This window comes from Hyperoodon ampullatus (genome assembly GCF_949752795.1).
Source record: "Hyperoodon ampullatus genome assembly, chromosome: 16".
Taxonomy (NCBI): Eukaryota; Metazoa; Chordata; class Mammalia; order Artiodactyla; family Ziphiidae; genus Hyperoodon; species Hyperoodon ampullatus.
This window is the reverse complement of record NC_136929.1, coordinates 66,426,193-66,448,908: the sequence shown is the minus strand read 5'-3', so window position 1 is coordinate 66,448,908 and position 22,716 is coordinate 66,426,193. Positions and strand designations below refer to the sequence as shown.

The window sequence follows — 22,716 nt, the reverse complement described above, 5'->3', positions numbered from 1 at the left end:
ATTTTGTGACCTCTGATTGATAAATTCCTATGGATGGTATCACCATTTCCTGCATTCCAATAAACTCATAAACTAACTACCTAAAATAAATGGCTGCAATTATTATGACTCATTTATAAGCATCTTTTGAGCTTTATGTTTGTAACAGGTGAGGGGACCAATGATCAAAAGATACTGAGAAGACATATTAACTGACTAATATATTGACAGCAACTGGGATGTCCTTTACAAAGCAGCTGCTTTAGTCAGAATGTTTGTGTCCCTTAAAACTTCATATGTTGAAACCTAACCCCCAAGGTGACCATATTAGGAGGGAGGGTGCTTTGGGAGGTGATTAGGTCTTGTGGGTGAAGCTCTCATGAATGGGATTAGTGCCCTTATAAAAGAGACCCCGCAAACCTCCCTAGCCCCTTCTGCCATGTGAGAACACTGCAAAAACAGAAAGTGGGCTCTCATCAGACCAAATATGCTGGCACCTTGATACTGGACTTCCAGCCTGCAGGACTGGAAGAAATAAATTTATTTTGTATGTAAGCCACCCAGTCTGTGGTATTTTGTTATTACAGCCCTAATGGACTAAGAGAGCAGCTATGATGCCTGTTCTCAGTTTACCATCTAAATCAGTTTATGAGTACCTTTACTTTAGCTGAGTTAGTCCAGTATTTTTCCATATTACAAAGACAATAAGTTGTTTGTTCATGCTAGCTTGCAGCAGTGGTGGATTTTACAAAGTGCATGACCTATGTGAAACGTCTATAAGATAAAAATACAATATCCCTGAGTGAGTTTTTCCTCTGATACTAAAGTATATTGCTATTTTATATAGATCTTCAACGTCAAAGAGTAGATAAGATGGGATGTGAATACATCTTCTATTTAAAGAGCAATCTGGTTTGTCATGACTTATACTTCAGTTGGGAAATGGGGGATCGTTGGGAAGTGCCTTATCTATGATCTGCACAGTATAAATTGCCTGCTTAGGCACTAAGTGTTCTAAGACTTGCTGTTGTTTATGTTTCTAAGCAAGGATCCAGTAATCACAGATGCTGAAGACTAAGCAGTTCAAGACAGCCTGATTAGCTGTTCCAAAAAAGGTATCAGGAGATACACAAGTGTATCTTTTCAGCAAATCTTGTACCTTTTGGGCTTATTTTAATCATTTAAAAATGAGTCACACTCCAAATGACCTCTGGGAGTAGCTTCCTAGTAGGGTGAGTGAATAACCCACAGAAAAATTCCAACACCCAGAGCCTGGACTGGGACAAGAGGAAAAGACTCTCACACCCTGCAGAGCCACCCCTGAACATGGAGAAAGGGGATATGATTTTAACCTTTAACTAGAAAATGCCCTCTGTCCGTCTTTGGGGGCCCTTAATCAGTGCCCAGATAAATAACGCATCACTGAAAATAAGACGCAAGAGCCTTGACCTCCTAAGCATGCCGGCAAAAGTGCCTGATCACCTGGTGAGCAGAGGCCCCCGACAGGTGTGACGGGGCGCAGCAAGGCTGCGGGAACCTTTAACCGAAGCTTCAATGCCACTGGATAAAGAATGGAGTTGAAATAATTAGAAAAGGTTCACTCACAAACAGCCTGCTCATGAACCACAACGGCCATCCAGGGAAACTGCATGTTCCTGCAAAATGTCTCCTATATGGTGCAGCACTTCCAATATGTTGATTTCCTCATCTCAGTCGAAACACCTCAAAAAAGCGCTGTATAATGACCTCATAGGTTAGGGCTTAAAGCAAAGCCAATAGGCCGATGAGCAAGGAGGACAAGTGATAAGGGCACGTGGTCCACGTCCTCCAGCCCCCACCTCTGGGTACCACATGTAACAGCCGGCACGGGCTTGCACTGTTCCACTGTCAGAAATCCCAGAGTCACCAGTTTCCTTCCCATGGATACATCTGCAGGCTGCCCAAAGGCAATCTGAAAAGCCATTCCTGCTTGTATAGCTTCCTCTCTACCCATTCATCCAAAGCACTCAAACTATTAATTATTTAAACAATTCTATTTCCTCAATACAAAAAATTACCTTTAAAAGCTTTATTGGACTTTGGATTTTAATACAAGGGCTCAGTTATACTATTAAAAAAAAAAGAGGCAGGCACGGGATCTTAATGGTGATGTCCTGTGGACAGCACGTGGACCCTGATGCCACAATGGGCTGGGTAAGATGGTGGCAGCACAGGGTGCCACCCTCCTATGGCAGAGCGTCACGTAACAGGAGGGCTTGGAGGGAAGTGATTTTTTCTCAGAGGCTTAGCAAGCCTTGGTCACAGCCCAAGCTGTCAAAGAATCGCTCTCACAAATGGCTTATGGGGGCAGATTTCTCTTTTGAACAGAAATGATTCTAAAGACTCGCGGGGTCCATGAGGAAGGAATCAAGCAGAAAGTCTCTATATTCTTTCTACTTTACCATCCAGTTCCTCTGCAGCTTTTCACCACTCCTGCTATGAAGAGAATATGCCACAATCGAGGCAATGCCACGAAGGCAACCTGAATCAGCTCCACGAGAAAACAGCTGAATACAATAGTTAGCGGGATGACTGCAGGGGAAAAACTCATGGCAGAAAACCTTCAGATAATATTCCTTGTACAAATTACTGACTCGAAAATTCTTTTTCCATACATTTGCATCTCTTTGGTGTTTTACTATAATCTGCTGTATACAGTGGTCATGACCACAAGCTCTAGAGAGAGACTGGTTCCAATTCCAACTCTGCCGTTTATAACTGTGTGGCCTTGGACATGTTTTTTTATTAACAAGTTCTGTGTCTTAATACCCTCATCTGTTAAGTGGGGATAATAACTGAGCTGTTAGGATTAAACAAGCTACTACATGCAAAACATTCAGAATAATGCTCAATAAAGCTACGGTCGTTATTACTATAGTTCCAAATTGCTTTCACTTATTTATCAGAATTGCTCCCACAGGCACCCTGTGAAATAGTGGTGATCATTTCATCCATGTTTTTCTTATGAGTAGAGTCAGACTCAGTTAAGTGATTTGCTAAAAATGTAAAAAACCTGTGGCTGAGCCAAGATTTGAATCCTGGCCGTTTGACATTAAACCTTGGATTCTTTTCCATTACTTTGCATTATTTACATGTAAACCACAACAAACATGAAACCAAGAAGGACCCTGCAGGGCCTTTTGGGGACAGACCCCTGTGTCCCCTGACTCTTGTTTTTAGAACAGCTTTAGCCTCCTAGGCCTTCTGCAAGTTCCAAAGGGAATTTAATCAGAGAAATGAGAAAACACAAAGGAAGAAAATCAAGCAAGACAAAATAACAACAAAATAACAATAATTTAGCCATAAAACAACGTCACGGACCTTTAGTCCCTCCTCAAGAGCTATAGGTAATGACCTGAGCCATATCCTTGAGTTGTTTTGCAGATACTAAAACCCCCATCAGGTTGAAGAAGTTAACTGCATGCTGACCACCAGCACATAGACCCCAGACCAGTTGGAACCAGAAGGTTGTTGATGTTAGTTCCCAAAATACAGCCCTGTTACCTCACCACCAACCAATCAGAGGTATGTACATGAGCTGATCATGCACCCTGAGACCTTCTCCCTCACCTTGCCTTTAAAAACACTTCCCTAAAAGCCATGAGGGAGTTCAGGTCTTTCGAGCATGAGCTGCCCGTTCTCCTTGCTTGGCCCTGCAATAAGTGCTACACCTTCCTTCATCACAACCTAATGTCAGTAGATTGGCTTTGCTTCACATCAGGTGACTGGACCTAAATTTGGTTCATAAACAAAAACAGCCATTATAAAATACAGACACTAGATAAATTCCTAAAAAGACGAAAACCATTGACAACATCATAATATCTATTCTAGGAATTCATTCTTGGAATAAACAAATGATCAGTTGATGGCAATTTAGCTTACATAATTAAAGCCAATTTTTTTATTCAGTGTGTAGCAATTTGGAACCCCAAAATTCTGAAGCAAGGTGGGAGGAGGAACATTTATCAATGCATATTCTTTGTTGTAAATTTTACTTTTTATGAAAACACGTGAAATCCCATCTTGAGAAAAATCACAAACATGTAGAACTACAAGGTGGTTGAGTAGTTCATTACAAAGGGAACCACTGAAGGGCTTAAGTGTTTAAATGTGAACCTTGCCATCTTATTGCTGCTGTAATTCACAAGGCAGCCATGGACTTTTTCATCACTGATATATTGGTGACATTCAGGCTACACACTCTTAGATCTAGAAGACTGGAAATTTCCTAAGAATCCTTATCCACATGGCACTTAGGGGAAGTTTTATGAGACAAGCAGAAGGTAGGTGAATATAAATGAACTGGCAGATCTTCCTTTTTCTCCTAATGAATTTTATAATTTAGAGCATTTGAATGGATTCCCAGGGGAGGAATTCATCCCTATTGTTTTCATTACTAACACTCTCTAGTATTTGCATCTATTTCTAATTCATAAAGTTTGCATGTGTTAGCCTTCAAGCACCTGGATGAGTCTTCTATATAATAAGATCAATCTTTTAATTTATGAATCTAGTTTTGATTTGTAATATGTACACTATATACAAATCATTCAAATTATCCCTCAAAATAATTTATAAAAAGTGGACAGATCCATGTTAAAAACAAAATTTCAAACAAAGATAGTGTACTAAAAACTATAATCTGAAACAAAAAGACACTAGTGAACTCTGAATGACCAGCAAATTTCTCTGTCCATATATCAGTGTTCTTTTATTCAGCTCACCATCAGGGTTCTGTCAAATCTTTGCAAAAGTCCACACAAGACTTCCTTTAAGTTCATCTGAGCAATGCACATTAAAAGGTCCACTCACCCAAATTGACTGATGTGCATTCCACAGCAAAGGAAAACCTTTTCATTGTAATTCTGAAATTATGTTTTCAGTACAAGATGTATAATATTCTAGAAATATGCCTCTTAAAAGCCACCCAGATGGAAATATTTCATTCCTTAGATATGTACATAAAAATCTATAAAATGTAAATAAATCTCACTAGTGAACATTACTGAGACATAAAACTATGAAATATTATTTAGGTCAAAGAAAGGACTCAGATTTTTCTCTACTGGTCAGAGTCTACCTCTACACCTCGGTCCTGCTGGTGATGAGACATTACTATAAGGTGATGAGACTACTAAGGTGATAAGACATTACTATATAAACAAATTTAAAATAGATGGCTGAAAAAGGCACCATTATGTTAAGCAATTAATGACTGGAAAAGTAGAAATCTCTGACTAATCATTTAAGCTTCATAGGTCTATATTTGTACTTGATTTCAGTGGTTAATCCTGTGCTAACTCTATCCTTGAACTGGTTTGAGGGCAACAGCTATGTATGCATTGACTAAACGACCCAAGTCCCTCAACATCAGTAAAATGTATGTTTCAGGTCCCCACCATATGCTGCATAAATCCCCCAACTCCCTGGTTCTTGCCCGTAAAGTCAAGGTCACAGCAGGTAAGCTCCCTTACCTGCTTCCCATCCAGGGTGTAGAGGCGTTTCACCACTCCCGAGTCCAGCTTGATGGCATCGGTGATGTCAGTGAGAACCTGTTCAAAGGAGTGAGCCGTCTTCTTGTTCAGCAGAATCCTGACAGCTTTCCGCGGCTTCACTCCACTTCTGATGATGGTGACCAGCTTGGGTCGAATGAAATCCTTATTCTCCCGCACCTCCGAAGGGCTCCCTTTGGCGGTGGCCAGCGAGGACACCGCCCGCGAAGCAGAGGTGGTCTTGACGTTCACGGACCAGTTGGGGTTCACGTTCTTGGTGTACTCCAGCTTCTTGAAGGGCTCTATTGAGCCACACACATAACTCTCCCCTAAGGAGGAAAGAAGCATATTTAAATTTACACTCGGGTAAATTCAATTCCTTTCTCTTACTCTCTGAATTTTCCTTTTCTACTTAGAAGCAAGCACTACTTGTGACTTTTTAAACAATGGGGGTATGATTAATAATTAATGAAAAAGAATTCTGCCTTCTTTTTTTAAAAATTTCTATTGGAGTACAGTTGATTTCCAGATTTTTGACTTCTAATCTGGCTCTGTCAGCAACAGATTGGTATTCTGGGGGAAAAAAAAATCATCATTCTTCCCTTTCTTCATCTTCGGTTTGGTGATAGAAATCCCGATATTGAATAGCCCTCAGAGAGATATGAAATTGAATTCAAAATAGAAACTATTTGGGAGGATTTAGTTATATTTATATTTGCAGAAAACTTCAAAATCGGAGGCACCTACATTTGCCACCTGAGATAATTTAAAAACTGAAAATGGATCAGAAAACAGCTTCTAAAAATAGCTGTGTAATTTTTTTTTTTGATGGGAGTGTTTGTTTAACATTTTGTAAAGTCAAGTAAAATTCCAAAAACAAGGAGAATAACTCCTTTCCTTTTCTTCCTTCTTCACAGGGCCAAGCACAGTGATCCACACACGTCACACTTGTTTATAGACAAAAAGTTTTGAGAGTTGTCAACTTACAAACTTCATAAACTGACTTTAAAATAAATATAACTGGGCTTCCCTGGTGGCGCAGTGGTTGAGAGTCCGCCTGCCGATGCAGGGGACGCGGGTTCGTGCCCTGGTCTGGGAGGATCCCACATGCCGCAGAGCGGCTGGGCCCGTGAGCCATGGCTGCTGAGCCTGCGCGCCTGGAGCCCGTGCTCCGCAACGGGAGAGGCCACAAAAGTGAGAGGCCCGCGTACCAAAAATAAATAAATAAATAAATAAATTAATTAAATAAATATAACTATATAAGATGAAAAAGAGCTGAGGATCTAATGTACAGCATGGTGACTACAGTTGATAACACTGTATATTTGATATATATTTCAACATAGTATAATTGAAATTCTCTAGGAGAATAGAACTTGAATGTTCTCACTAAAGAAAAAAAGGAAAAAAAAATAAAAATATTTGAGTTGACGAATGTGTCAGCTAGATAAGAGGAATCCTTCATATATATATACGTAAAATCGTCATGAGGTACACTTTATCTTACAATTTTATTTGTCAATTATAATCCAATAAAGCTGAAAAAAAGAAAATATACAAAATTATATTTTTTATTAAAAATGATTCCTTAACAGAGAATCATTTAATGAAGATACTCAAACTATTTTTTTTTTGCAGGGTCTTCTACTGCCTTGTTCTCTGATATATGCCCAGCACACAGGACAGACCAGTGCCTGGCACCTCGGGGTACCCAATGTTTGTCGAATGAATAAAAGAATTATGGATATTCAGACTATTAAATAGATATGTATCACATAAAAAAGAAGGTAACACATGTACCATTAGTCATTATAAAATGATTAATCCTGCATATACATTTCATAAACTTAGGTCAAAGCATTTTGAAATTAAAGATCTCATAATGGCTTTTTTCTGTGTTAGTAAGTCTTTATAACGGGGAATAGGTAAAAATGCTAAAAAGTCTTCATAATTGCAGGTAAAGTAACCTAGGACTAATCCTACACAGCCCATTTACTTTTATCTAAATCCTTGTCCTATTTTTAAATTAATAGTGCAAATATCCAAGGCCATGGAATAGGTATTCACATAAAAATAACTGAACCAGGGTTTCAAAAATAGAAAAGCACAATTATACATGTTATCAAACTTTTACTTTGCCAATGTTTTTAAAACATATTCCAATGTGTGTTTATGCATTATGTCTCACTAGAAGTGGTACAAATAGTAAGACTAGGGGACGTTTACCAGTTTAGGAAACCCCCTTCCTAGTCATTTAGCAGTTACTACTGGTCCCAACTATGCTTTTCTCAAGATCTATGTGGATATCAACACATCCATGGGGGCTGCAACAAGAGCGGTGTTTCTGAAGGCTTGGTGGAGAGACAGTGTAAATGTCATGGTGGGAAGGGAACTGGAACTCTGGGCTCAAGACCTGGCCTCTCAGCATGTGACTTGGGCACGTCCCTTACTCTTCTCAGTGGTAGTTTATTCACCTGTCAGATGAAGGCTATGCCAGTGGCCACTTTCATCTCACCAGTTTTTTGTGACCATCAAATTAGATAGAAAAGGTCAAAGTGATCTCAAATGCAAAACTGCTACGCAAGTGAAAATCACCAGAGGATGCATTGCACTAATTGTGCAGTAAACAGGTATTAACGCTGTAAAGTGTTCACTGTTTCTATGGTTACCAGTAGACCACAGATCCACTCAACTTGGGATCCATCACAATGTGAGGATGCCCCAAGCTTCCCCCAACAAGACACATAGGCCTTAGCTGACAAAACCAGACTTTGTCAGAATTCTGTGCTCATTGGAGATATGCCACTGTCTCATTATTTGGAAGATTATATACTAAGATAATAACTTAAATCAAAACAAAAACATGGAGTGGTTTACACTTCAAAAAGGAAAATTTTTAACTTTAGGAATAAAAAATAATTTTAAAAGGGAGGAATTTTCAAGTATTCACATAACAGTATGGAATGGGTTTGTTGAAAGAGAAAATAAACACTTTTTTTTTTTTTTTACATCTTCTTAGACAAAGCACATTGAAAATTTCTGAAAGCATGACAACTTTGAGAAGATAATGCAGGCTTGGTTCAAGCAACAGCAGTGAGAGGAAACTTGTGTTTTATCAGTGCTATCACTTTGAAACTTCTCTGCCTCGTTTATCGAATTCAAAGACTGGAATAAAATCTTGGGAAAGGGTGTGAGACTCCCATCAAAGATGATATTGTGTTAACAGGAAAGTGACACTAAAGTGAGAGAAAGGAGTGGCCACCAAATCCAAGATCACACACCATCCAGTGCTGTCATTTAGAATCTATTACACTATTCAGGAATTCAGGAAAAGCCAAGATGGGTTTCCATATGTTAATAAGCTTCTATTAAGTTGTAAAAATATATTTGCATTAAATCTACTTGACCCTCATTTTGACTACTTTTATTTTAATCATAATTCCGAACTTCTTCCCATCACAAGAGACGCAGCCTCTGTCATAACGCAGTTAAAGCTGATTGTGTTTTCTGATCTTGTAAAAATTAGCTTTTTGGTTAATGTGTTAATATCATTGATAATTGTAAATTAACAAATGTAATTGTTCTGAATGGGAAAAGTACATAGCCTTGATTTGGTCAAATAGCTCTGGATAGCCAGGGTTTAATCTCTTCCTTAACTGGGCAGAGAGTTAAGAGATAGGCTATATTCTTGACTAGGGAATCATCAATAGGTTTTGTTCAAGACCTGACATGAGGTATGTGTGTTAAAGGCCATTCAAAAATAGCAAGATATTGGGGTGTATGCATCTTTTTGAATTATGGTTTTCCCCGAATATATGCCCAGGAGTGGGATGCATACACCCCAATGTGCATTGCAGCACTATTTAGAATAGCCAAGACATGGAAGCAACCTAAATGTCCAACAACAGAGGAATGGATAAAGAAGATGTGGTATATTTATGTAATGGAATATTACTCAGCCATAAAAAAGAATGATAAAGTCATTTGTAGCAACATGGATGGGCCTAGAGATTATCATAGCAAGTAAGCCAGACAAAGACAAATATGCTATCACTTACATGTGGAATCTAAAAAAAAATGGTACAAATGAACTTATATACAAAACAGAAATAAACCCACAGACACAAAAAAAAAGCCTGCTGTTACCAAAGGGGAAAGGGGTTGGGAGGGATAAATTAGGACCTTGAGATTAACATATAAACACTGCTATACATAAAACAGATAACCAACAAGGACCTATACTGTATAGCACAGAGAACTATACTCAATATTCTCTAATAGCCTATAAGGGAAAAGAATCTGAAAAAGAATAGATATATATGTATGTATAACTGAATCACTTTGCTGTACACCTGAAACTAACACAAAATTACAAATCAACTATACTTCAATTAAAAAAATTAATTAATTTAATTAAATTAAATAGCAAGGTAAAGTAAAACTTCTCATTACCATAACATGCTTCCTCTACACACTAAGCCATCCCAGAGTTTCTTGGTATAATTTCTACTACTACAGTGAAATAAAAGTTAATTTATCTAAATCAAAGTATATTTGAGCAAAATAGCCCAAAATGTGCTTTGAAACTTTTGGATTATTTACTATAGGTGAAATTAGACAAGGATGGCAAGATGGCAAAGATCATAGATGGTTTAAAGGAAATGGCATAAAAATCTACTTGGAGGTGGAGCTGGAAATTACTAAACATAATGACTTGCTCGTTGGTTATCATACTGTCAGTTTTGTTCTAGTTTATTAGACCCAAAAATTTTTATGTTAAGACTGACCCTTAATTTGAAATGTAATACTCTAGGTACCTAAGACGCTCCAACAAATAGCAGGAACTGCAGAAGCAGCATCTGTCTGAATTGCTGTGGCATTTACAAAAGCCAAAAAACTAATACTTGCGTGAAGCAAAGAGAGAAAACAACAGTTAAAACAAAACAAAAACAAAAAACAAAAAAAGAAGGTAAGAAAATGAAGGATGAAATTATGTCTGGATCCAATCAATACCTCCCAAAATATCAGAATATAGTAACTTTTCCCTGCAAGGCTTAAGTATTTGGGGGACTTTTGAAAATAGAATAATTTCGGTGTAAGCATATTAGATTATTTTAGAGCTACCGAAGAGTCCTTGTTTTTTTCCCAAAAAATCACATATGCATTTTTAAATTATTAGATTTTCTGTTATTCTTTAAAGTATGGGAATAAATTTTCTCTAACAAAGTTTATTAGTAAAAAAATCTGCAAAGTTAATGTCACTTGGCCACGGGCTCCCATTAAGAAATTAGAGAATTTGCACGTAAAAGAAATTCTCTTAGTCACTCTGGACAACTTCCAGTAATATGGTACCAGCTCCCTGGGTGACCAGGCCTGTGGAGTCAGCTAGGAAGGCATTCCTCCACGAGATCTCATATTAGAAGATACTAGACGTCTGCCCTGTTTTACCTCATTGCTAGAGGTTTTTCATTGGCTAAGGGTGGAGACATGTAAATTCCAGCTGTGACATCACTTGACCTCGGTCTGAAAATGACCTAATCTCCATTCTTCACATTATTAAAGCTGCTTGCCCACCACCTATAGGATTCCTTTAAGTTCCAAATGTGGCATATTCAAAAGTGTCTTAAGTGAGGGCTTTGTGTAATATATCTCATTTTTCCAGAGTAAAGACTTTCTTATTGAAAACTCTGGAAATTAAAATTCACTATTGTGAGTTGTCAGTAAAAGCTGGGAAAGATTCAAATATATATTTAAATCTCTGAAACTGAACTGAGTTAAATTACATGAAAGATATTATTTATGGAATAAAATGTTATAAACTGCCTTCTGGATATTATATTTTATGAGCCTATCTCAGTATACACAGCAACATTTCATAATCTACCTGGAAGGTGCTGGTTTAAGAAGACGATTTTGATAGTGCTATCAAAGGCAAGAAAAAGGATTCCCAAAGGCACTTATGGATCATTTTTCCATAGAAGTCTTTCATTATATAATAGTACATAAAAATAAGCTTACTGAAAATAAAATGTGAATGTGTATTTTAGGTCTATGGAAAATGTCAACTTCTCAAATTTAAAGCAACAGAAAAATAACATAAAAAATTGAAGGATTCAATTTTTTTTTAATTCAAAACTGATATAACTGAAAACTAGAGAAACTAAAATAAGAAGGGGAAAACAGACTGACGACCTATAATACAACAGTGGGTTAATATAATGTACAAAGCCTATTATAATTTACAAAAATACAAGGGACTAAAATATGTGACAAAGGATAAAAACAAAATAAAATAGAAATAGAAAGTGCCACTAGGGATACTATAAATTGCTATCAACCCTTTCGGAAAGCAACATGGCAAACTGTATTTGGAGCCAGGAAAATATTTATTCTCATTGCTAAAAATGTTTCCTAATAACGGAGCAATAAATAACAACATTGCAACAAGTACAAACATAATTAGCCATGAAATCTAAAAATTTTAAGCAACCTCCTAAATTCTCGGTAACGGGTATAACACCTGAAAAGAATCCTAATCCTAATCCTTTGACCTTGTCTTCAAAGAATTTAGAAAGAAAGATGTGTTTATGAAAAGATTCCACCACAAGATAAGTGATAATTGGTAAATAAGTGGTCCCAGCAATCCTAATTCAGAAGAGAAAAAAAAGTCATTTCCCACTTCCCACTGCGTGATCAATGAAGAAAAAATGGAATTCATGCTGGCCCTGGAAGTGAGGGTCAGATTTTCATTAGAAGAGGACAGCATTTCAGATAAAAATAAAACACTAATATGTGCTACTGAACAGTACAGTAAAGGGATAGTCTGATTGATATTAATATGTCTTTCTCAAAAAATAAAAACGGTTCCAGGGACAAACAAGTTAAGAGTAAGACTGCAGTAGGCAACAAGGTCAAAGTGTTTATGCATGACCAGACCCAGGTTTCAGAAAGACCACACTGGCTGTAGTGTGAAGGCAGGGCTGAAGGTAGAACACGGGGAGACAGAGGTCAGGAAGCTACTTAGAAAGCTATTCTAACAGACCAGGAGAGGAGCTGAAGAACAAAAGCTCACACCTCCGCATTAGGAACAGAGAGAAACGGCTGCTCTGAGGAGTACTTAACAGAATCAACTGGCTGGATTGAAGAACTGGCAATTGACTGGATGCAGGGCTCATGGCAATAGAGTCAATGACAACACTGAAATGATGGCACTGAAACCTGTTTTGGCCAACTTCCCATATACCACAATAGAACAAATGAGAAGGGAAACATATTTGGATTAGACGGTAAGGAAGAAAATGAATTTGGTTGTGCACATAGTGAATTTGAAGTTCCTAGGAGCCAACCAGTTGGATATTTTCCAGCAAGCAGTTAGAAAATATGGGTCTGGGGTATGGGAAGGAGAGGCATGGGCTAGCTGCAGCTACGTGAACTGAAGAAAATGCTCAGAGAGACCCCACCCAGCTGGACAGGATGAAATCCAGGGCAACAGCAGTACTGAGGGTGCCCAGAGATGGAGGTGCCACTGAAGGGAACTGAGAGAAACCAGGTGCCTGGAGCCATGGAAACCGAGGGGTGGTGAGTACCTGGCTGGGAAAGACCCAGACATCACCATCCGAGGCGCCAGGAACAGCAGCAAAGATAAGGTTTCCTAAGAAATCAGCGGCCTGGCCATTAGGAGGCCACATGTGGCCTCGTAACAGCCACTTCAGTTGGATAATGATGTCAGACTGCTTTCGTTCATTCATTTATCCATTCATTCTCTCTTTCCTCTTTCTTCCAGTGATATTTATTGAGTCCTTGCTACTACCATGATAGACAGTGAGGACATCAATGGCTCCTGACTTCCAGAGATACTGATGTAAAATATATTACAGTGTAATGATGCTAATCAAGCGGCTGATGTATGATTGGAAGTTGAGGAAGTAGAGACAGCAAATGCAGATATTTCTCATGGTAGAAGAGCCCTGGGTTGAGAGGTAAGCAAGACAAAGGCGAGAACCGTTTAGATTGTGGGCGACTTGTTCAGTAGGTTGAAGGGACGAGACTGGAGATGCTATTGGCAGAAGAGGTTAACTTAATGTTTGCCATCAGTAGATCTTGTTGTAACCCATGCCATGCTACCTGTAATCCTCACCGCGATACTGTGAGCTAAGAACTAACAGACCTCTCCTCCCAGAGCACACTGACCCACGAGGAGCTAGGGAGCTTGCTCAGCGCCACCCAGCCAGGAGAGGTGGAAGCAGCATTCAGTTGCGGCGGGTCGGCCTGCGGAGCCAGGACTGCAGCATGATGCCATGGTGCACCCTCAGGAGAACACCCATCTTACCCTCCTCCCAGAGACAAGGAGGCCCCGAGGTGGGGAAACACAAGGAAAGAGAGCAGCTGAGCCCAGTATCAGTGGGTAACGGGAGACAAGCCAGAACAGAAGGAAGGGGCAGGACCACGAGAGAAACACGATAAAGACTGGGGGCTGCGTCCTCTATGCTCGCGGGAGGGCCGCGGTGAAGCACAAGTGCCGTATGCGATGCTTTGTCGGTGGCCTGGTCCCTGTGCAGGAAAACTGGTTTGAAGCCCACTGTACAGGACAGGTGTCCTAAAGGACCTCATCTAAGAGACGCTGTAATGGGAATGGAAAGCAGGGGCAAATACAGGTTCTATAAAAAGAAAAGAGAAAACAAGCTGAAAAAGGAAAACGAAGGTATAGTTTCAGCTTAGGAGACTATTACAACAGTACAGGGAAGAGATGAGAACAGTCAAGGGGCAGGGATATGAGGGGTCATGATTTAATTTTTTTAGACGTTTTGCATCTTTCAAAATTTTCTATAATGCTCACTGTATAAAAATGTGCCACTCCTTCGGCTAAAAAAAAAAATGGATAAAGATGATGTGGTACATATATACAATGGAATATATATACTCAGCCATAAAAAAGAATGAAATAATGCCAGCTGCGGCAACATGGATGGACCTAGAGATTATCATATTAAGTGAAGTCAGACAGAGAAAGACAAATATCATATAATATCTCTTATATGTGGAATCTAAAAAAATGACACAAAGGAACTTATCTGCAAAACAGAAATCGACCCACAGACATAGAAAATAAACTTATGATTACCAAAAGGGACAGCGGGAGTTGCGGGGGGGTGTGAGATAAACCAGGAGTTTGGAATTAACATATACACACTAGTACATATTAAATAGATATAAATAACAAGGACCTGCTGTATAGCACGGGGAACTATATTCAATTTCTCACAGTAACCTATAATGGAAAAAAATCTGAAAAAGAATAGATATGTATGTGTGTATAACTGAATCACTTTGCTGTGCCTGAAAGTAACACAACACTGTAAATTAATATACTTCCATTAATAAATGGTTAATAAAAAAGTAATACTTTTAAAACAGTATTGAGGACTTGAAAACTATAATAATGGTGGTGAAAAGGAGCAAACAAACTGAAGAAATGTCTTAAGCAGAATCAACAGTAAGTTGTGACAGCTTGGATTTGCGGGATGAAGAGAAGGGGAAGCCAAAGGTGATGTTGAATTCGATGGTGACACCATTTAACAAGATGCAGAAGATGAGAAGAGGATTAAATTCGGGATAGCCTAAGAGAATGGGTTCACATCTACACACGCTGAGATGAAATGACTCAGGATTAGAGTACAGGGTGAATATATCCAGGTGGCTGGAGCGCTGAAGAAAGGCCTGATCTGGGACTAACTGGCCTTAAAAGAGTGGTTAAAATAATGGAGTTGATGACGTCACAGTAGATGATCCAAAGACAGGAAAGTGAAGGGACCTGTGTATAAAGGTGAGGCAAGTAACGAGGAAAACAGAAAATCACCCTTTGAACACCCTCCTAATCACTGGTACAGGCAAAATCCAGCAAGAAATGCCAAAATTCATGGGTGAAAGTTACTTACATAGGCACAAAGTTCCTCCTCAAAATATGTATTAATTACAGAGGGGGAAAGAGTAACTTTAGAGTGAAGATAACTGGCAGACACCTCCTTGGTTAAATGGGTCACAGTTAACCTCACCAGCAACCAGACATGGCAAGAGCATATACTCCTGAAATGATGCCCTGAGAAGGATGCAACCTCATTTCTGTGGAATCCTTGCCACAAATACATAACTTCAACCTAATCACCGGGTTAAACCAAGTTGGGGGACATGCTACAAAATAACTGACCAGCACTCTTCCAACTGTCAAGTCATTAAAGACAAAGAGAGATTCAAGAACTGTCACAGCTTGGAGGAGATGAAGGAGACAGGACAGCTAAATGCAATGTGTGATTCTGGAACAGAAAAAAAGGCCACTGGTGGAGAAACTGGTGAAAGCAAAATAAAACCCATAGTTTAGTTGCTGGTATTGTTCTCAAGTTAGTTTTTACTTTTGATAATTAATACCACAGCTGTGTAAGTCATTCCCTCATGAGAATCTGGGTCAAGAGTATATGGGAACTTTCTATCTTTGTGACACTTCTATTAAGTACAAATTAATTTCAAAATAAAAACCTTTAAAAATGAGGCAGGGGCTTCCCTGGTGGCACAGTGGTTGAGAGTCCACGTGCCGATGCAGGGGACACGGGTTCGTGCCCTGGTCCGGGAAGATCCCACATGCCGCGGAGCGGCTAGGCCCATGAGCCATGGCCATTGAGCCTGTGGTCTGGAGCCTGTGCTCCGCAATGGGAGAGGCCACAACAGTGAGAGGCCCACGTGCCGCAAAAAAAAAAAAAAAAAAAAAATGAGGCAGGTAGCCTGGAAAAAAGAGAACTGAATCCTTTCCTCAAATATTATACTAATATGACTTTCATTAGAATATTTTTTAATGAAAACATAAAAACACTAGAAGAAAATAAGAGCAACAATTTATAATCTCAGAGTACAGAGGACCCAAGGGGCATGAAAATCAAGCCATAAATGAAAAGACTGATTCATTTGATTATATAATTTTGTTAAATCTGGCAAAAAAACCCCACAATAAACAAAATCACTAAGGACAATCTGGAAAAAAATACTTGAAATCAGTATCACAAAGGGCTAATATATTTAAAAGAAAAAAAAATCCTATAAGTCAACCAAAAAAAGACCCCCACCTGGTAGAAAAATGGTCAAAAGCTATGAAGAGACAATACATATGGGAACATGAAAATTAAAACTATAAGAGGATAAATGCTTTTCTTTCCTTAACAGATCGGCAAATGACAAAACATTTGGTAAAACATTGTCTTGTAGAAAAACAGCCATTCTCATATATTACTAATGGGGAGTACAAACTGGTACCACTTCTATGGAGGGAAATTTTGCAATGGCTCTTAAAAATTCAATGCTTGTACCTCTCTATCCAGCAATATTACTTCTAGGAATTGATCCTATGCATATTCTCCTACATGAGTGGAAAACGTAACATTCAAGGATATTCCCTGCAAAACTGTTTCTAATAACAAAGGATTGGACACAACCTAAAGGCCCATCAATAAAAGACTGGTTAAATAAAAAATGGTACATTTGTAAAAAGGGTTACTCTGAAGTCAGGAAAAAGATCACAGTGGTTCTAGACTTGTGTTATGCTATATCGTTAAGTGCACAAAGCAAGGTGCCAAACTGTGAGCACAGTATGTTAACTTACAGGCAACTGATATGTATCTTCTTAACAAGCACTGGTATCTCTGAGGAGGTGGATACTCAAAAAACTACTAGTAGACTGTTGGCCGCAGGGGAATGTTAGAGAGGCATGTTTTATAGCTTTTCAAAACTTAATTAAAAAAAAAAAAACTCAATGCAGCAGAGAGAGGCACAGAGTAAACTAGTGAATTAGAGAAAAAAACTAGATGACACCATGTCAAGGGAAAGGAAAATTGCCAAGAGAGCTGGGGGCCCTGGAAATCATGGTTGGAGAGAGATTCCCTGACTGTAGGGTGAAGTCTGGGTTTATTCCTGAGAGGTTAATTCTGATGGGGACTTGGGAAAAGCCCTTATGCTGGGGCTTGGGAGTCAGGCAGTGTCCATGGTGGGGCGGGGGTGCGCCGGGGGGGCGGGGTCACAGCATGTATGGGAGCCGAGGAAGAGAGGGATTTGTTTCTAATACATGCAGAGCTCATGTACCAATTAACTTACGTATATCCAGAAGATAGCATCCTTGCATCGTTTTTATCCTAATGCTTAAAGGGAACGCTCTGGCCCTTTCAGACCTACATTCACCCAAGATGTTAAAAGATGTTACTGAGACAGTAAAAGGATCAGTGGACGCCAGGGGTTAGGGGCAGGGTGGGATGAAGAGGAAGAACACAGGATTTTCAGGGCAGGGAAACTGTTCTGTGTGATACCACAGGCTTGGATACATGTCATCAGAACTCCGTCCAAACCCACAGAAGGTACGACACCAAGGATGAGCCCGCGTGTAAACTACCGACTTGGGGTGATAAACGACGTGTCGGTGCCGGCTCACTGACTGTAACAAGCGTACCCCTCTGGTGACAGTGGGAGACGGTGTTCATGTGTGGGAGCAGGGGGATATGGGAAACCTCTGCTCAATTTTTCTGCCAACCTAAAACTGCACTGAAAAGAAAAGCCTGTTTAAAAGTGTGGGGAAGGGGAATGCCGAGTCCTCCGCACACATCACTAACACCTGAGCAACCCACAGAGAAAAACCAATCAATCAGTTGCTGCTTGGTATGTACATTACATCTTTCTCCTAATGGTTCAAAGGTTTTAAGTGTTACTCCTTCATTTATCCTCACAACATCTGCATAGCTACAGTGGAATACAAACGGTGTAAAACTGGGTAAAAAGAGGCAATATTGGGAAAATGAGGCCACATCTCAAGGTGAATCACCTGCAGAAATAGGCCTGCAATTCAACTTTCCTTGTTGAGCATCATGGCTTTTTTTAAACATATAAAGGCCATTTTAAAAGCAAACAATTAGGAGCGTCATCCATGGTCTACTCTGAAGTGCATGCATGTACATATGTGTGTATGTAAACATACATGCACAGATAGACACACAATGAAGCATATACCCACACTCATACACACACACACACACACACCCCACTCATACAGTTATACTCCAGGCCAAGAGCTAGCCTTATCAACATTTTTAAGCCAAATTTAGGCATAATAATAATACAACAGTGAAAGTGACCAGCAGACCGTTATAAATAAAGAAACTCACATACGTCATTGTCAGAATTTCTAGTCTGAGATAAGTGAGAATGAACAAACTCACAAAAAGCCATTACAAGTCAGATATACTTGTCACAGCACTCACTAAAAGGATTTAACTTAAAATGCAAACATCATCACATTGGAAGGGGAAAAGAGAAGCTAATAACATGCACTGACGTTTACATAAAATTAGTATGTAAAGTGGGAGCTACGAACCTAATGATGAATATGAAGCAACGGTTTGCATTTTATCAGACTAAGCAAAAAACATAATTGACAAAGAGGCAAATCTAAATGAATTTCCAGCTATTTCAACACTAAGTGCAGCTGCATGCGAATTGTCAGTGTTATAAATGAAAAAAAAAAAGTTTAAACTGAAAAAAATTTTAAATGCAGCCAATAAGTGAACCTATCTACTTTACTGAAGTTACCATTTATTTAATCAGAAAAAGGTATTTTTTTTCAAAAAGGAATTTTTTAACATCAGAATATTCAATCTGCAGTTAACTTCTTATTGATCAAGGAGAAAGGTGTTTGGAGGCAAATGAAAATAGTGAAGTGTTTCTGGGAGCAGTATCTGTCATTCCTGGAATTAAGTCAAGGTTAAAAACATTTGTTTTCAAGAAGAAGCTAATACAATAAGATTTCATTTAAAAGCCACTAAGAATATATATATATATCTCTTAATCACTTTGCTGTACACCAGAAATTAACACAATATTGTAAATCAACTATACTTCAATTTTAAAAAGCCACTAAGAATACCCCACTCAGTATCTTATTAGTAGCAGTTATGAGCTCAAGTGCTGGTACCAGCCCTCCTGGGTTCAAATCCTAACTCTACTATTTCTTGCTGTGCGACTCTGGCAGATCACTTAACCACACTGTGCCTCACTTTTCTCATCTTACTATGAGATCATTGTGTACCTACCTCCTAGGATCACTGTGAGAATGAAAAACGTTCATACATGCAAGACACATGCTCAGTATCTGTGAGCTATCATTATCATCATCACTCAGGACAGTAGTCTCTCTCTCAGGGCAGGTGTTCTTTTGTGCTAAAAAAAACTGACAAAGAAGATGGTGGCGAGCATGCCATGATTTTGCTGGTCCCTGGATATAAAGTACTGTCATTTCCCACCTCTCACACCTTCTCCTTGGCGGATGGGAATCATGGGAATATCTCTGCCACTTCTGACTGAAGATTGATCCTGGGTGAGAGACTGATTGAAGTAACCCTCCTCCCTCACAGATGTTGCACAAGTGACTCTAGACCAGAGAATGCCAAGCCCAGGATGTCTTAGAAGGTGCTTTGAGATCCTGGCATATTTTCCCTACAACACCATCAGCCCTCAAAGGGATGGCTTGGTGACTGCTCATACACCTGACTCTGTACTTGATCTTTACCCAGATCCTTTGGAATATCTCACCAAATTATTTATCCTGCATTTTCCAAGGTCATGAAAAGACAAGGCACAAAAATCAAAGCTGATACACAAAGATTTTATGTTCATTCTTCCCCTTTAATTTACTGGAAGTTCCAGCATCTGAGAAGGAAAAAGGCCAAGTCTACAGGCATCTTGGCAGGGTGATGAGTCATTGAAAAGAGATGTGAGTTCCCACAAGATAAACATAACCAAACCCCTCCACACCCTCTCAAGTGCAGTCACACTGTGAGTGGACTGGCATCCCTGCCAAGGGATCAAGGGAAGGGAAATGGGAGAGAGACAGAGAAGCCCTCAGCCTTGAATCACATACAAACTCTGATTCCAAAGGAAGACCAGAGTGCTTGCCTGTGTGCAGTCAGGGCATGGCATTCATCCAGGATCCAGACAGACTACAGGGCCTGGGCAAATACATCTGGAGTAAAGATGAACTCGGGGTGAAATCAAGCTCTCCCCACATTCCCAACTTCCTTTCCCGTGTTGCTTTGCACTAATATTTCATGAGGACCTTGAGACCTCAACTTAGAAAAATCTACTCTCCAAAGAGGATCAGCTACCCTCATTTACATCTCAGCATGAATTTAATCCCGGTTATTTTTCTCCCAAGTTACTTTACTTCAATTATGATTTCTAAGGTGATTAGAGACCTCATGCCCTGTTCAAACAGGGTCAGTCCTGAGACACGTATATTCCAGAGGAGGCAACCTACTCTGCTTGCACAAGACACCAGGCCTCATCCGTGGACCCAAATAGTCCTATTTCCACATTAAATGTCTAAAATAGGTAATCACTGTTAACCTACGTTAAACTTAACAAAAATAAACTGAGCAGATTAACTCCTCAAATACCACAGAAAGACAACAATCCTTTTAAACTTAAAATCAGTCAAACCTTAAAACAATTTTAAAATTTAAATGTATCATATTGGAAAGAATAGCCAGCAAATCTAATTTTTGGTCCAGCAACAACACTATCTTACCATGTAGGCACAGACATATGTCACCTGAATTTTGGGGCCTCAGTCTCCAGTGATAAAAATTAATAGGTTTGATACCTATCTAAGATTCCTTAAAACTCAAAAATTTCATGATCTATTAGTTATTTTCAGTTCAAGTACTTTCAGACATGTGGTAGCAAAAGTTCAATTTGCAGCTAGAAATAAATAAGAACTATGTGATTAAAGATATAAAAATGGACTTTTAAAATTAATGTAGCATGGGTGTGAGAAAAAAGAGAGAGGATGCTGTAGAATAAAGACACTTTTTCCCTCAGCCCATTATTATAAGCTACCTGATCGAATACCATTAGGTTTGTTGGGTTTTTTTCTGTTTACACTACTGTACAGACAAGTGAACTCTCCACCATGTGGAATAGTAAGGATCACAGCCACAAGGCTGAATGCTGCCTCTTAGAGATCAAGCAGAAGATGGTGAGAATAATATGGACCTGTGGGAACCGAGGCCATATGCCCTAGGGTCACTTGGGAGGTATCTCCCAGCTCTCACCTTCCAGCAGCTGGTCCAGGCTGGAAATCTTCTTGAGCCCATCAATGGTGTAGATTGTTCTCACCCCCTGGGGCAAATTCACGTTATCCGACAGAGTTCGGGTCAAATCAGCCAGCAGGGCCTCAAAAGATCGGAACCGGTCTGGGGAGATGGCATACACAATCCCTTTGAAGTATCGATCTCCGTTTCGATAGAAACGAACTTTCTTGGCCTTCTTCTCGGAGCTGAGGGTCTGCAGCGTGCGGGTTCGGTAGAAGCTGCAGTGGGCGCTGTGCGTGGGGCTGGGCAGCCCGTTCACCCGCGACCCTCGGCTGTATCTCTGCGCCTTATCCCTTTCATCGAAGTGCTCCAGCTCCATGTCTCTGCCGAAGGACATGACGGAGTTAAAGTTGAACCTGGGAGGCACAGAAACACAAACAGCCATACAATGATGTTATTTTAGCACCCTGATTTGAAAGGCTCAGCTTGAGAGCAGCTGATGGAGATACTGCTAAAATTGATATGTTTAATATGAATTGTCAAGCTGGGAGAGAAAAGACAAAGAAATAGAAGAGGCAGACCCAGTGGAAACAGCTTATTAATCAACCCCAGCTTTGTCAGAATACGGCTGTACGCACTGACCACCTAGCACGTCAGGCTTTGAACAGCTATTATTTCCAACAGTCACAACAAACCTTTCAAAGTTTTATTAACCCGATTTACAGATGAAGAAATTGAGGCACAGAAAAATTTCTCCAAGTAATTCAGTTGAGAAATGCCTGAATCAAGAACTCTGCCCCAGGTGTGCCTGACTTCAAGGGTAGGTAGGAAATGAGCTTTCATTTCACTACAGGGCTAAAGATACAAGATATAGTGGTGGTGGTGGTGGACCAGGAATCAAAAGAGGGCAGGTAGCATTTAAGAGTCAGATTGTAAACATTTTACCTAGTGTTTGTACTCTCCATGGCTAGACCAAGAGCAAAAAATCTGTAGATTCTACCAACTTAAAAGAGATTTTCCAGCATGTTCACATATTGAATTGAAATTTACTTAAAAAGTGGACTCACCATAACTCATTTACTTATATTTAA

The 22,716-nt window shown here is 39.5% G+C and overlaps 1 protein-coding gene across 5 annotated transcripts in view; it reads right to left on the bottom strand.

Moving 5' to 3' along the window:
• DCLK1 (doublecortin like kinase 1) overlaps positions 1-22,022 on the bottom strand; it is a gene marked incomplete at both ends in the record, with an annotated part of 315,351 nt that extends 293,329 nt beyond the window's left edge. For all 5 annotated transcript variants that reach the window (XM_079721778.1, XM_079721779.1, XM_079721780.1 and 2 more), the window contains 2 exons: positions 5,496-5,842; positions 21,647-22,022. In XM_079721778.1, coding sequence (XP_079577904.1) covers positions 5,496-5,842; positions 21,647-22,022 — 723 coding nt within the window. The remainder of the gene's footprint in view (positions 1-5,495; positions 5,843-21,646) is intronic.
• Positions 22,023-22,716: the final 694 nt, after the last annotated feature.